This window comes from Rana temporaria, chromosome 1 (assembly GCF_905171775.1).
Source record: "Rana temporaria chromosome 1, aRanTem1.1, whole genome shotgun sequence".
NCBI lineage: Eukaryota > Metazoa > Chordata > Amphibia > Anura > Ranidae > Rana > Rana temporaria.
Genome location: NC_053489.1, coordinates 77569116 through 77584405, shown reverse-complemented (window position 1 = coordinate 77584405; position 15290 = coordinate 77569116). Strand labels below are relative to the sequence as shown.

The 15290-nt window shown below is 44.8% G+C and overlaps 1 protein-coding gene across 1 annotated transcript in view; it reads left to right on the top strand.

The window, feature by feature from the left end:
• Positions 1 to 15290, top strand: part of DHX29 (DExH-box helicase 29) — an 84128-nt gene that overhangs the window by 45900 nt on the left and 22938 nt on the right. Inside the window, exons 16-17 of the mRNA XM_040339444.1 lie at positions 5351 to 5495; positions 9101 to 9221. Of these exons, the coding sequence (XP_040195378.1) occupies positions 5351 to 5495; positions 9101 to 9221 (266 nt within the window). The remainder of the gene's footprint in view (positions 1 to 5350; positions 5496 to 9100; positions 9222 to 15290) is intronic.

Here is a 15290-nt window from a genome sequence, read left to right as displayed (position 1 = left end):
ATTAGATCAATTGATTGCTGTAAGCAAGAGCATTTAAATATCACTTACCTCGTTTTTCCTTTTGACCTCCAAAATACAGTAATCCAGGTTTGAAAATGCCATTTCCTGTCTCTCCTCTTCTTGCTTTCCACCAGCATCTGAGCCGTTTTGCATGGTGGAAAGCAGAATGTTCTCACCCCCTCCCTATGACTACAGCCCTGCGTGAAGATGCTCTCTTATCCCTCACAGGCATGTAGGCTAAGCCTAATGGGAACTGTAGTTCCCATTAGGCCGTGATGTAGCAAGAATGAATGCGCACCGCAAACCAGGAAGTCAGTGAAAATAATGATTCAGGAGTGCTGGAGGTGAATAAAACAGCTCGATTTCAACAGGTATCAAACTAGTTATAATGCAAAACATTACTTTTTACTTTATCAGCTACTGTCAGACTTTAATTTAAGAGGAAAATATTTTTGTCTTTACAACCCCTTTAAGGACCTTGCCTGTTTTTTAGATTTGGTGTTTACAAGATTAAAACAGTTTTTTTTGCTAGAAAATTACTTAAAACCCCCAAACATTATATATATATATATATATATATATATATATATATATATATATATATATATTTTTAACACCCTAGAGAATAAAATGGCGGTCATTGCAATACTTTTTGTCACACCGTATTTGCGCAGCGGTCTTGCAAGCGCACTTTTTTTGGAAAAAATTCACTTCTTTGAATTAAAAAATAAGACAACAGTAAAGTTAGCCCAATTTTTTTTATATTGTGAAAGATAATGTTACGCCGAGTAAAATGATACCCAACATGTCATGCTTCAAAATTGCGCCCGCTCGTGGAATGGCATCAAACTTTTAACCTTAAAAATCTCCATAGGCGACGTTTAAAAAACTCTATAGGTTGCATCTTTTGAGTTACAGAGGAGGTCTAGGGCTAGAATTATTGCTCTCGCTCTAACGATCGCGGTGATACCTCACTTGTGTGGTTCAAAAAGACTTCAGATCTCATATTAAGACTAAGGCTGCATTCACACCTAGGCGTTTTGTCGCCTGAAGCGCGACGCTAGAATACGCTGGAGGGGAAAAATAACATTGTTCTCTATGGAGATGGTTCACATCTCCACGCCGAACGCCTGAAGCTGAAACAAGTCCCGGACCCTTTTTTGTTGCGCGTATCGGGCGGCTTCGGCGTTTCCCATAGCCGACAATGACCACTACAAAAACATGGTTAAAAACAACGCGTTTCGTCGCGGCAAATCGCGGTACAAAACGCCGCAATTTGTCACGGCAAATCGCGGTACAAAATGCCGCAAATCCCCTATGCCTAGGTGTGAATGCAGCCTAAAATGCAAAAAAAATAAAATTGTCATTTGAAAAAATGACAACAAGAAAATGTCACTTTAAGAAGCATGGGCGTAAGTGAAGTTTTGACGTCACTTCCGCCCTGCTATGCTATGGAGACGGGTGGGGGCCATCTTGCCCTCACTCGTATCTCAGCCGAGCAGGGGACAGGACACGATTGCCTCCGCCGCTGCCGACGGCTCCGGTAAGCGGCGGGAGGGGGGCCCCTCTCCCGCTGCCAATAACGGTAATCTCGTGGCGAATCAGCCGAGGAGACCACCGTTATCGTTTACAGGACCGCTCAAAGAAAAGATGGATATCTCGGTTGTGGCAGCAGCTGCTGCCGTTACCGAGATATCCATCTTTAAAGTACCGACGTGTGATACTAAACATACAGAATAATTTATCATTGTCCCGTCTATTTCTGTATGGGGATGATGACACTGTAATTATTTTAATAAAAAAATAAACCTCTAAGTACCCTTTTCCTAATCGATATACAGTCACAAGACCCAGATCCATCTCAGCCTGTCTGCCAGTCACAGGCTGTGTCATGCCTCTCCTGTCTGTGTTTTAGAATTAGAGGGAAGGTGAAGCCTTCATTAATCTACATGTAATATCCCGCCCCCATTGTGTTTAGCTGGTTAGAGGAAAGGAGGGAGTGAGCTGTTATTTACTACTGTGTATACACCCACTTGTGTGACTCTATAGTCACATGATCTGCTCAAATGTGATAGGAGGAAATGCTCAACATATAACCTCTCTGAAAACTGAACATGTGACACAACAGCTACAAAATCCCTAGCTGAATTGGGGACATGAACAGAAGGTGATGATAGAGAGCAGCAGGATCAACCAGGTTTTTTTGCAAAATACAGACAACTAATCTCATGATGACTGAGTGAGTATGAAGAGCATGTAATATATCATTAGTGAGTTTTTTATGATGTGGGTTTAGTGACATTATAAGTCCGTATTCATGGCGGCATTAAACCTGACCTTGCCCACTCTTTAATTCTGCGGACATTTAGGACAGAAATCCTTTCTTATCTTCAGTAATAAATGTGTCCTTGAACATTGCTAGCTGTTGCACTTGGCTGCCCAGTAATACAGACACACAGCCCTGGAGACATTGCGGAAGGGGGCGCTGTCTGATTTGTGAATAAACCTGCCGCTAATTTGCTTGGTGCAGCTCAACTGGTGTTAAGGCTTACCTTCCTCCCTGCTCCAGTGATTGCCCCGCTGACATCATCCTGACCCGATTCTTGTGTCCTGCAGTCCTTATTCATTCCTATAGGTAAGTAATTCTTATGGTGGCATCCAGCAGTCTCTGAGAGTATGGCTTACCCGTACGAATGAATAGGTCCACAGTGCCTAGTATATGAAGAGGGGCCATTGAGGCAATTTCACAAGAGCGATTGCTGGATTGGGGATGAAGGTAAGTCTCAGAACAGATGGGATGATCCGAGGTGGATTTAATAAAGGGCAATAGGGGTTATTTATGAAAGGCAATTCCACTTTGCACTACAAGTGCAAACTACAAATGCAAAGTGCACTTAAAATTGCACTGAGGCCCCGTACACACGGTCGGTTTGGTCCGATGAGAATGAACCGAAGTTCATTTTCATCGGTCCAAACCGACCGTGTGTATAGCCCATCGGTCTGGTTTCCTTCGGTCCAAAATTTTAAAACATGCTTCAAAACCGAACCGATGGACCGCTGCCCCATCGGACCAAACCGATGGTTAGTACAGAAAAGCATCGGTTTAAAACCCGCGCATGCTCAGAATCAAGTCGACGCATGCTTGGAAGCATTGAACTTCGTTTTTTTCAGCACGTCGTGTGTTTTACGTCACCGCGTTCTGACCCGATCGGATTTTGAACTGATGGTGTGTACACACATCAGACCACTTCAGCGGTGAACCGATGAAAACGGTCCGTCGGACCATTCTCATCGGTTTTGTCTGACCGTGTGTACAGGGCCTGAAAGTGCTCTTGGAAGTGTAGTCGCTGTAAATCTGAGGGGTAGATCTGAAATGAGGGGAAGCTCTGCTGATTTTATTATCCAATCATGTGCAAGCTAAAATGCTGTTTTTTATTTTCCTTGCATGTCCCCCTCGGATCTACAGCGACTGCACTTCCAAGTGCAATTTGCACTTGTAGTGCAAAGTGGATTTGCCTTTAGTAAATAATCCTCAATGTGTAATTTCATGTTTTGGTTATGCTTGGTTCAGTATAGGGTTGTCCCGATACCACTTTTTTAGGACTGAGTACAAGTACTGATACTTTTTTTTATGTACTCGCCAATACCGATACTTTTTTTTAAATGTGTCCCCAAATGCAGCCATGTCCCCCCACAGATGCAGCCATGTCCCCCCACATATATTGCAGCCATGTCCCCCCACATATATTGCAGCCATGTCCCCCCACATATATTGCAGCCATATCCCCCCACATATATTGCAGCCATGTCCCCCCACATATATTGCAGCCATGTCCCCCCACAGATGCAGCCATGTCCCCCCACATATATTGCAGCCATGTCCCCCCACATATATTGCAGCCATGTCCCCCCACATATATTGCAGCCATGTCCCCCCACATATATTGCAGCCATGTCCCCCCACATATGCAGCCATGTCCCCCCACATATGCAGCCATGTGCCCAAACATATCCAGCCATGTCCCCCCACACTTAAATGATGCCGCCGCGTTAATCACCGCACGGGGAACATTACAGTCAGCTTTCGTTTGAATAAGCTGTTTTCCCTGCCGTGAAAAACATATACATACATATATGTAGAGCATGTAATAAATCATTGTCACTTTGAGCTGTGCAGGTATTGTTAACACAATCACTTGATGTCTTCTAAGACATAAATAAGTAACCAGAAATTACTTACAGTGGGTGTTAACTTACAGAAAGAATTCTAAATCAATTACCTACTTGTTAGGCATGGACAATATGAAGGAAGAGCTGACAGCCTACAGACAGGGAGGAAACACTTGAAACAATCCCGTCTTTGTTAACGGAGGCGTTTATAGTCATTTACACAGTGAGAGGATGAAGAAACAAATCTACCTTACCCAAATGGTATAAATCATTCATTTGGGAATGGGAGACTTTGAAAAAGTATTTTTTAATAGCTAACAATCACATCATGTCACATGAAAGCCAGCCGGAAGACTTTCCCTGCCGCGCTGTGTATAGAGACCCTCCCCCTTGCTCGCGATTGGACAGATCCGTCCAATCCCGAGCAAGGGGGAGTGTCTATACGCGGCGGGGAAAACAGCTATTCAAACGAAAGCTGACTCTAATGTTCCCCACTCGGTGATTAACGCGGCAGCGGCGGCGGCTTTGCGATATACGACGGCGGCGGGGGAGGGGGGGGGCAAGTATTCTATTTAGGCATCGGGGGTATTTGCGGGAGTACAGTACTCCCGCAAATACTCGGTATCGGTCCCGGGACAACCCTAGTTCAGTACACTTTGTTAAACTGGGGGCTGGCCAATTTTCGATCCATGTGTGGTCTTCTTTGTTTGACAGAAGTCGATTGTCAGACCGACTTCTGTCGAACGGAAAGGTTGAAAACTTGTGGATCAGTGGCTTTAGCCAATTAAATCATGTTGTCAGACTACAGATGGGGGGAATTCCTCCGTCCACCTCATGTGTGGAGGAATCTGTTTGTTTTTGTTTTTTTTCATTCAGCCCCCTGCCCAATCGAGGAAAAAAAAAATCATCAGTGTCCAGCTTAAGGTCCGGTTGCTTGGATCACAGTGCTGGCTAAACAGAATTATCATTTTTTAAACTAGTAAAAGAAGAAAAAAGTTCATGTAAAATAGAATTTGGTGTGTCCATGTATGACTGTTGCAGGAAAATTCAGGTTTTAAGATACAGGGTTGATGTGAACGGTATGTAATGTAAATGAGTAAAACAGATAATGGACCTTGAAATGCATTTTGGAATTTTAGGACTCTTGCTGGTATGACATATAATGTAATTGATGTTTCAGGAGTTCATTCCTGTGCAGTCAGGTTGTGGGGTGGAAGAGAACCCCAGTTATCAGATGTACAGCGCCCGCACGCGTCATGCTGTGTTGTATATGAACCCCAACAGAATAAACCTGGACCTAATTCTGGAATTGCTGGTCTTCTTGGGTATGTTACTACTTTGTTTCATTTCACACAAGTTAACAAAATCTTTTTCCTTTTTTTTAGAGAAACTGCAAAGCAATGTTACAGAACCTTTATGGTATTTTCCCCATAAAAGGAATCCTGTACTTAGGATATACATCATCTGCACATTGATGATTTGTGCTTTTAGAAGTACTAATTTCTTGGCCAGTATTTGACCTGAAATAAGTTTGCAGTAGTTCTGTTTTTTTGCCTTAAGTCCATTAGCTGAATGCTTATGGTTAGTCAGTGACATTTCCAGATAGCATTCAGAATCTAGTCCCCTCTCCTCACCATGCACAGCAAAGGTTACCCGTTTGTTTAGTTTAGGGCAGGGATATGCAATTAGCGGACCTCCAGATGTTGCAAAACTACAATTCCTATCATGCCTCTACCTTTGGGTGTCATGCTTGTGGCTGTCAGAGTCTTGCTATTCCTCATGGGACTTGTAGTTCTGCAACAGCTGGAGGTCCACTAATTGCATATCCCTGGTTTAGGGCAAGGGTTTCAAACTGGCGGCCCTCCAGCTGTTGCAAAACTACAAGTCCCATGACGCATTGCAAGGCTGACAGTTACAAGCATGACTCCCTCAGGCAGAAACGGCTGGAGGGCCACCAGTTTGAGACCCCTGCTTTAGGGTATAGGTGTGTGCCTGTGCACACCCTAATCACCTGGGCACTATTGTATCATCCAGTGTACAGAAGTATGCGGGGCACACAAATTAGGTGGAAGGGGGAACCAATGTGGCTATACCCTCATGCACTACACACCGCATGTAAACCATTATATATAATTCTGCTGCATTGTGTCCTCCTCTCCCTTGCTGGCCAGAGTGTGTGTGTGTAGGGGGGGTTCCTAGGCACACTGTACTGCGCCAATCCAATCGACAGATGAGGCTTCCCATCCTATCCCGCTATGTCGGCCCTGCCTTGCACTTCATCCCCTGAGTTGCACACACTGCTGTTAAAGGGCTTGTAATGAAGGTGGCAGATTTAAATTTACAGCACACAGCAGCTGTAGATCCTGGCTGCCTGAGCCTAGGGGAGACCAGCCCGGGGCCATGATTGTGAGCAGCAGACATACTGAACACCACTCTTCTCTCTCTCTCTCTCTCTCTCTCTCTCTCTCTCTCTATCTCGATCTCTATCTCTATCTCTATCTCTATCTCTATCTCTATCTCTCTCTCTCTCTCTCTCTCTCTCTCTCTCTCTCTCTCTCTCTCTCTCTCTCTCTCTCTCTCTCTCTCTCTCTCTCTCTCTCTCTATCTCTCTATCTATCTCTATCTCACCCCTCTTCTCCCACCCTCATCCCCTCTCTCTCTCTCTCACCCCTCCTCTCTCCCACCCTCATCCCCTCTCTCTCTCTCTCTCTCTCTCACCCCTCCTCTCTCCCACCCTCATCCTCTCTCTCTCTCTCTCTCTCTCACCCCTCCTCTCTCCCACCCTCATCCTCTCTCTCTCTCTCTCTCTCTCTCTCTCTCTCTCTCTCTCTCTCTCTCTCACCCCTCCGATTTCAAGTGCCATCAGATTACATACAGGAGAATCTAATGTTTAATCGGCGGCATCTTTAATAGGAAGTACCGTCTCCTGGGCTGCCATTGAATGACTGTTCTGTCTGTCATTGGAGGCGGGACTTTGTATTAAAGAGGCCGCAGAGTAAACAAGAGATTCTCCTGTATGTAATTTGTCGGCGCTTGTCCCGCCCTCCTCCCTGTCCCTTCCGAGACTGCAGATCAGTCTTCACTGATTGGATTGGAATAAATGCTTATAGAGCGCCGAATGCGAGTTGTGAAACTCGCGTCTAAGCGCTTACCAACAAGCTGGGGGTATCCAGTTCCCAGGAGCAAAAAGAAGAAACTAGGACATCTAAGTAAAAGAGGGGAACAGACAAGAAATAAACAGAAATATAAAAAGAAGGGGGGGCGGGGGGGCACAAAAAGCCTATCCCTACTCCCTGACCATGGACCGCAGCCTGTGATTAAGGCACCGTCCTGCTAAGGGCTTGGAAGGCCAAGTGTCTATCCATAGGCTTGTGAATAAAGCAGTGTTTTCAAGCCCTTACGGAAGGCCATCAAGGAGGAGGATGCTCGGAGCTGATGAGGGAGCTGGTTCCAAAGAGAATTCCCCACTGTTTGGAGCCGGCGGCCACCTTTTGAAGCTGATCGACTAGATTGAATAATCGCTAACAGAGCGTCAGTCGAGCGAAGCTCTCTGGGTGGACAGTAGTGTTGTGTCATATTCGATAAGTACATCGGGCCTAGTTGCCAATAGGCCCGAAACACCAGACAGAGAGCCTTGAACTCAACCCGTTTTGCTATCGGGAGCCAGTGTAGATTCTTAAGCACCGGGGAGATGTGATTCCGCCTTGGGCAGTTTGTGACTAGTCTTGCAGCATGATTCTGTGTGATCTGCAATCGTTTTATCCACTTCTGTGGGAGCCCTAGAAAGAAAACGTTAGAGAAATCTAACCTAGAGTGGATAAGTCCATGAACTAAGATCATACGGTTGTGCTGAGTGAAGAGGTTCTTAATTTTCCGTAATAATTGCAGATGATAGTTGGCTGATTTTATGCTATATTTTACGTGAGGTACAAAGCTTAGTTCAGCATCAAAAATGATACCCAGATTTTAAACCTGCTTAGCTGGAGTTGGGGCAGGGCCAAACGAGGATGGCCAGGCAGGTAAAAAGGTAGAGTTGGCCTGTGGGCCGATCAGCAAAAGCTCAGTTTTTTCGGCGTTAAGGCCTAGCCTGTTTGTGTCCATCCATTGTTGGATGTTAGATCGTCCCTTATTCAGCTGCTCAGGCATATTGGGTCCACTTGCAAGGTCTGCCACGGTCTGATGGCAATGGTAAGGCTGCATTTGTGGCACATGTGAGGCTGCATTCATGGCAGTGATGAGGCTGCATTCATGCCAATGAAGAGGATGCAATCATGGCAGTGGAGAAGCTGCAATCATGGCAGTGGGGAGGCTGCATTCATGTCAATGGTGAGGCTGCATTCATGGCAATGGCGAGGCTGCAGATGGGCACTGATTAAGCTACATTGATGGGCACTGACCCTTATTTTGCTTCAGAGTTCTTTATTAAAAAAAAAATCTGAAACTTCCCTCTTAGAGTGAATGTGTGTTATACGCAGATAAATACGGTATATCCAAATAACACGTCCAACTACTGCAACTCCCTCCTCATTGGGTTAACTCTACATAGTCTATCCCCCCTTCAATCCATCATGAATGCTGCTGCCAGACTCATCCACCCACGGGAGTGACGTCATCGCCGCTCTGGCTAATCACAGCGCCGGAGCGGCGAAAACAGGAAGTATTTACGAGGGGACATGGCAGCAGCGATGACCGAGGAGGACTTCAGGGGCTTCAATATCAGGTAAGTGCCACATGAGCTAGTATGCTATGCATACTAGCTCATTATGCCTTTCTCTTGCAGGTTTCCCCCCCCCCCCTTTTATCGGGGGGAGGGGGGGGTGTTACTTCTGCTTTAACTCTAGCCTGTTGCAAGTGCATTGTGTTATTGTACTATTTTTTTTGTCTGCAGTTTTAACGTATTTTTTTGGTCTCTATTTCTTCTCCTCACCAGACAGAAGCCCTCAGTACAGGAATGTAGAAGGAGCTGTGCTAATCTTCTTACCTGGCCTTGCTGATATACAACAGCTTTATGACCTTTTGTCCGTAGACAAGAGATTCAACGACCGGAGAAGGTAATGGCTAGCAGGAATGTGACTCGCACATAAGTACTGTACATGAACAGTTCCAACGGCAAAACAATCTGAACTGAATAAGCTCTTCATTAAAGTAGTATTAAACCCCGGGAAAAAAACACAACAAGCTATCTGTTTTAACGTTGGTAATTTTATCAATAATTACTTTCTTGAATTTCTAGCTGGGAAGAGGGCACCCAGGGGTAGATTTACTAAAGCCAATGCACTCAGAATCTGGTTTAGCTGTGCATGGTGGCCATTCAGCTTCTAACTTCAGCTTGTTCAATTAAAGCGGAGTTCCGGCCACAATTTCACTTTTTAAATATAAATACCCCTGTAATACACAAGCTTAATGTATTCTAGTAAAGTTAGTCTGTAAACTAAGGTCCGTTTTGTTAGGTTGTTACAGCATTTAGACACTTTATAAAATAGAAATTGACTGGGGCCATCTTAAGTGTGGGCATCATGAAGCCAGACTGTATGACTTCCTGGATTTCAGCCTTGCAAATCTCGCACATGCTCAGTGCTGCACAAGCAGTGTCAGATCAGGTTTCAGCACCTGTGCTGTCCAAGTCACATGATTCTTTGAGACTGGGGAGTGCACAGACTCCTGGAAAGTTACACCTACTACATTCCCAGGAGTCTGTGTGGTGTAGGTTAGGAAGCATTAAGCACCTAGGTGCAGGAAGTGGGAAGATTAACTATTCTGCCTAGCAACAACACTTTGAAGGCATCTAAAAAAAAAAAATTCGTAAAGGACTAATGACATTTTTTTAAAACTACTGATGTAATGTTATATTTATGGGTGGAACTCCACTTTAAGCTTTGGCAACACAACCTTGAAGCTGATTGGTTTCTATGCAGAGTTGCACCAGATTTTGCCCCCACAATCTCTCTTCCCCCACATCCAATGATGGAACTACATGTCCCATGATTCACTGCACGCAATATGTAATGCATGTAATAATGGCATTAAAGTGATACTAAACAGAGAAGTGTTAATAGCCAGAATTTATTCACATAAATCATATACTTCAGGGCACTATATATTTTTTTTTTTTTAAATCCTCTAAGTACCTTATCCCTACAGCACTGTTGTGTGGTCACATGATCTTTCCAGTTCTTTGACATCTGCAGGGAAAGGTATTTGGGAGGGGGTTTTATTACTGAGCTGATGTATGCTCTTTAACCACTTAAGCCCCGGACCTTTAGGCAGCTAAATGCCCAGGCCGGGTTTTGCGATTCGGCACTGCGTTGCTTTAACAGACAATTGCGCGGTCGTGCGACGTGGCTCCCAAACAAAATTGGCATCCTTTTTCCCCCACAAATAGAGCTTTCTTTTGGTGGTATTTGATCACCTCTGCGGTTTTTATTTTTTGCGCTATAAACAAAAATAGAGCGACAATTTTGAAAGAAATGCAATATTTTTTACTTTTTGCTATAATAAATATCCCCCAAAAACCATATATAATTTTTTTTTTCCTCAGTTTAGGCCGATACGTATTCTTCTACCTATTTTTGGGGGGAAAAAAACGCAATAAGCGTTTATCGATTGGTTTGCGCAAAATTTATAGCGTTTACAAAATAGGGGATAGTTTTATTTTTTTTTATTTTTTTTACTACTAATGGCGGTGATCAGCGATTTTTTTCGTGACTGCGACATTATGGTGGACACCTTGGACAATTTTGACACATTTTTGGGACCATTGTCATTTTCACAGCAAAAAATGCATTTAAATTGCATTGTTTATTGTGAAAATGACAGTTGCAGTTTGGGAGTTAACCACAGGGGGCGCTGTAGGAGTTAGGGTTCACCTAGTGTGTGTTTACAACTGTAGGGGGGTGTGGCTGTAGGTCTGACGTCATCGATCGAGTCTCCCTATAAAAGGGATCACACGATCAATGCAGCCGCCACAGTGAAGCACGGGGAAGCCGTGTTTACATACGGCTCTCCCCGTTCTTCAGCTCCGGGGAGCGATCGCGAGGTGGCGGCTAGAAACGAATAGCCGCGCCCTCGTCCCGGATCGCTCCTGAAGCCACGGGAACTGCCGCATGTACGGGGGGGGTCCCGATCGGACCCCCGACCCACGTCTAGGCAGGCACGTACAGGTACGTTGATGTGCCTGTCCGTGCCATTCTGCCGACGTATATCTACATGCGGCGGTCTGGAAGTGGTTAAATCCTCTAAGTACCTTATCCCTACAGCACTGCTGTGTGGTCACATGATCTTTCCAGTTCTTTGACATCTGCAGGGAAAGGTATTTGGGAGGGGGTTCTATTACTGAGCTGATGTATGCTCTCTACTGTGTGAGTCTGTGTCTGGTGAAGTGCCAATGGCATGACCAAAAGAACTGTTTCTAAAGAGCAATTCAATTCTAAATATTGAAAACTGTTTTTACAGCTCCCAATAAATCTTTGTGTATTTTTTGTGAATTAATATGGTGTAGGCAGAGTTTACTGACACTAGCTTTCATTTTGTTCAGACGGCATCTGCATCCAAGGCTCTTTTATTACTTTACAGGTATTATCAATTACATGTGATATATTTTATACTGATTTATATTAAAGCAACTCTTTTTGGGGATTTTTTTTTAGTAAATGTAATCAATCGGCATAGTATATCCCGCCCCCATAGTGTTCAGCAATAGGAGAACATGGGGGAGGAGAGAGCCCACATGTGTAACTCTACAGTCAGGTGGGCTGCACTGATATAAAAAAAGGAGGAAATGAAGGGCTTAGAAGGTTACTGAAATATGAGCATGCTCAGTAGAAGACACCAGCTGGCCTACACAATCTCAGGCTGCAATGGGGACACAGAGAAGATGGGAGGGACAGCTGAAGGCAAAATTAACCAGGTACAGTGGAACCTTGGATTGCGAGTAACGCGGTTAACGAGCGTTTCGCAATACGAGCACTATTTTGAAAAATCCTGACTCGGATTGCGAGTGTTATCTCGCAACACAAGCAGGATTCAGGCCAAAGCGGTGTGCAGTACCGCGTTTGGCCTGAGGTGGGGGGTGCCGGAGCCGTTACAGGTTTCCAAGGTCAGCCGAGCTGTCCTCCGGCCTTTCCGGCTGTTTCCGAGGCTCTGCGGCACCCCCTGCCTCTGGCCGCATGCGGTATTGCATGCCATTGAAGTCAGTGCGGAACTAATTATTTTCGTTTCCATTTACTTCAATGGGGAAACTCGCTTTGATATGCGAGTACTTTGGATTACGAGCATTCTCCTGGAACTGGTTATGGTCGTAATCCGAGGTTCCACGGTATATTTCACTCTTTGCATCCCGAATGCTTTAGTGGCTTTGTGAGTATGCACACTATCTAGGGTTGTCCCGATACCACTTTTTTAGGACCGAGTACGAGTACCGATACTTTTTTTTTAAGTAGTCGCCGATACCGAATACCGATACTTTTTTTTAAATGTGTCTCCATATGCAGCCATGTCCCCCCATTGTCTCCCCCCATATGCAGCCACTGTCTCCCCCCATTATCCAGCCACTGTCTCCCCCCATTATCCAGCCACTGTCTCCCCCCATATGCAGCCATGTCCCCCATATCCAGCCATTGTCTCCCCCCATGCAGCAATGTCTCCCACCATATCCAGCCATTGTCTCCCACCATATCCAGCCATTGTCTCCCCCCATATACAGCCATTGTCTCCCCCCATATCCAGCCTTTGTCTCCCCCCATATCCAGCCTTTGTCTCCCCCCATATCCAGCCATTGTCTTCCCCCATATCCAGCCATTGTCTTCCCCCATATCCAGCCATTGTCTCCCATATGCAGACATTGTCCCCCCCCTCATATCCAGCCTTTGTCTCCCCCCATATCCAGCCATTGTCTTCCCCCATATCCAGCCATTGTCTCCCATATGCAGACATTGTCTCCCCCCATATCCCCCTTACCTGCATCCGCGCTGCCGCCGACTGTTTAACACGCGCGGGGAGTGTAATGATTGGCGCCGCGCTGCGTACAGACACTCCCCCTTGCTCGGGATTGGACAGTTCACCCGAGCAAGGGGGAGTGTCTATACGCGGCGCGGCACCAATCATTACAGCTGTAATGATTTGTGCCGCGCTGCGTACAGACACTCCCCCTTGCTCGGGATTGGACAGTTCACCCGAGCAAGGGGGAGTGTCTAGGCGCGGCGCCAATCATTACACTCCCCGCGCGTGTTAAACAGTCGGCGGATGCGGCGGGATGCGACGTAACGGCGGCGGGATGCGGCGTAGCGGCGGCGGGGGAGGGAGTATTCTATTTCAAATGAAGAATAAAGGGGTAGTGCTGCGCTGTGAATAGGGAGTGGGATAACGTGCAGAGGAAGTGTAGCCAATCCTTATATATGGAGAAAAAAAAATTGGAAAAAATGGAAAATATAGTCTGGCTACTAATCATGAGTAGCAATAATAAAAAATTATACTGGTATACCATACAAATAAATATCATCAAAATAAACGTGCTACAATGCAGCCAAAGCTAGCTGAAGAAATGTGAAATACAGAGTGACAGTGCTGGTGTCATATAGTGAAATAAATAATAACAAACGTACTGATACACAATAAAGTGACTCCTGAAGAAGTTACGAGAAGTGACGAATAGGCGTAAGAGTATTACATAGAGTCCACCAAGAGGTACTGGAGGTGACGTTGGCGAACGCCCTGTTTTTATATGCCTGTTTTTATCACAACAATGTGAGTACCTAGTGTATTATTTTGTTTGAATAAACCCAATTTTAAAACGATACTGCACTATTGCCACTTTCATCTCCCTGGGTGCGAGTCACTGTCACTGTCACTGTCACTGTCACTGTTTGGACGTGACTACCGAGAGGGATCTATTTTTTTTTTTCCAATTACAGTCCATTTTGATGACACCTTATGTGGATAAGACCAGAAAAGTGTACCTGGGTTTTTATGATGTTACCTTACAGCAGTAAGGTAAGGGGACATCCTCACTTACTCTGAAGAAAACACCGGAAATCAACCCCTTTTGTCACGTCACTTTGGCATCAGTACACCAGCACTTTTATTTTTGGATTTTGCCTGCTGCTATGTGTATAGTTATCTGCTGCATGGACATTTAACCTAGTTTATTACAGTCACTGGTGTGCTTTGCACGCTGTACACTTTATTGTGTATCAGTACTTTGTTATTATTTATTTCACTATATGACACCAGCACTGTCACTCTGTATTTCACATTTCTTCAGCTAGCTTTGGCTGCATTGTAGCACGTTTATTTTGATGATATTTATTTGTATGGTATACCAGTATCATTTTTTGTTATTGCTACTCATGATTAGTAGCCAGACTATATTTTCCATTTTTTCCATTTTTTTTTTCCTCCATATATAAGGATTGGCTACACTTCCTCTGCACGTTATCCCACTCCCTATTCACAGCAAAGCACTACCCCTTTATTCTTCATTTGTTCCTGGTTTGATACACTATTTAGTGCAGCAGCTGTACCCCTTCCTTTTCCCTTCCCCCCCACTCTTGTGGTAAGCGCGGTAATACCCACCCCATCACCTTTAGTATTCTATTTCGGTATCGGGGGTATTTGCGGGAGTACGAGTACTCCCGCAAATACTCAGGATCGGTACCGATACTAGTATCGGTATCGGGACAACCCTATCTGTATATAACACCTAATGAGAGTTTTTCATGGTCTGGGTTTAAATACACGCTTCAATACAGGGCCCTGTTAGCCCCTTCCTGCCCAGGCCAGTTTTCAGCTTTCAGCACTGTCACACTTTGACAATTGCACAGACATGCAACGCTGTACCCAAATTAAATTGTAATCATTTTTGTCACACAATTAGAGCTTTCTTTTGGTGGTATTTAATCACCACTGGGTTTTTTATTTTTTTGCAAAAAAAAAAAGGGAAATTTTGAAAAAAAATATGTTTTTCTTAGTTTCTGTCAGAAATTTTTGTAAATAAATAATTCTTCTCTTTCACTGATATGCGCTGATGGGGCTGCACCAATTGGCACTGATGAGACGGCACTGAAGGGCACTAATGAGGAGGCACTAATATGCAGCACTGATAGGCGGCACTTATGGGCAATGAT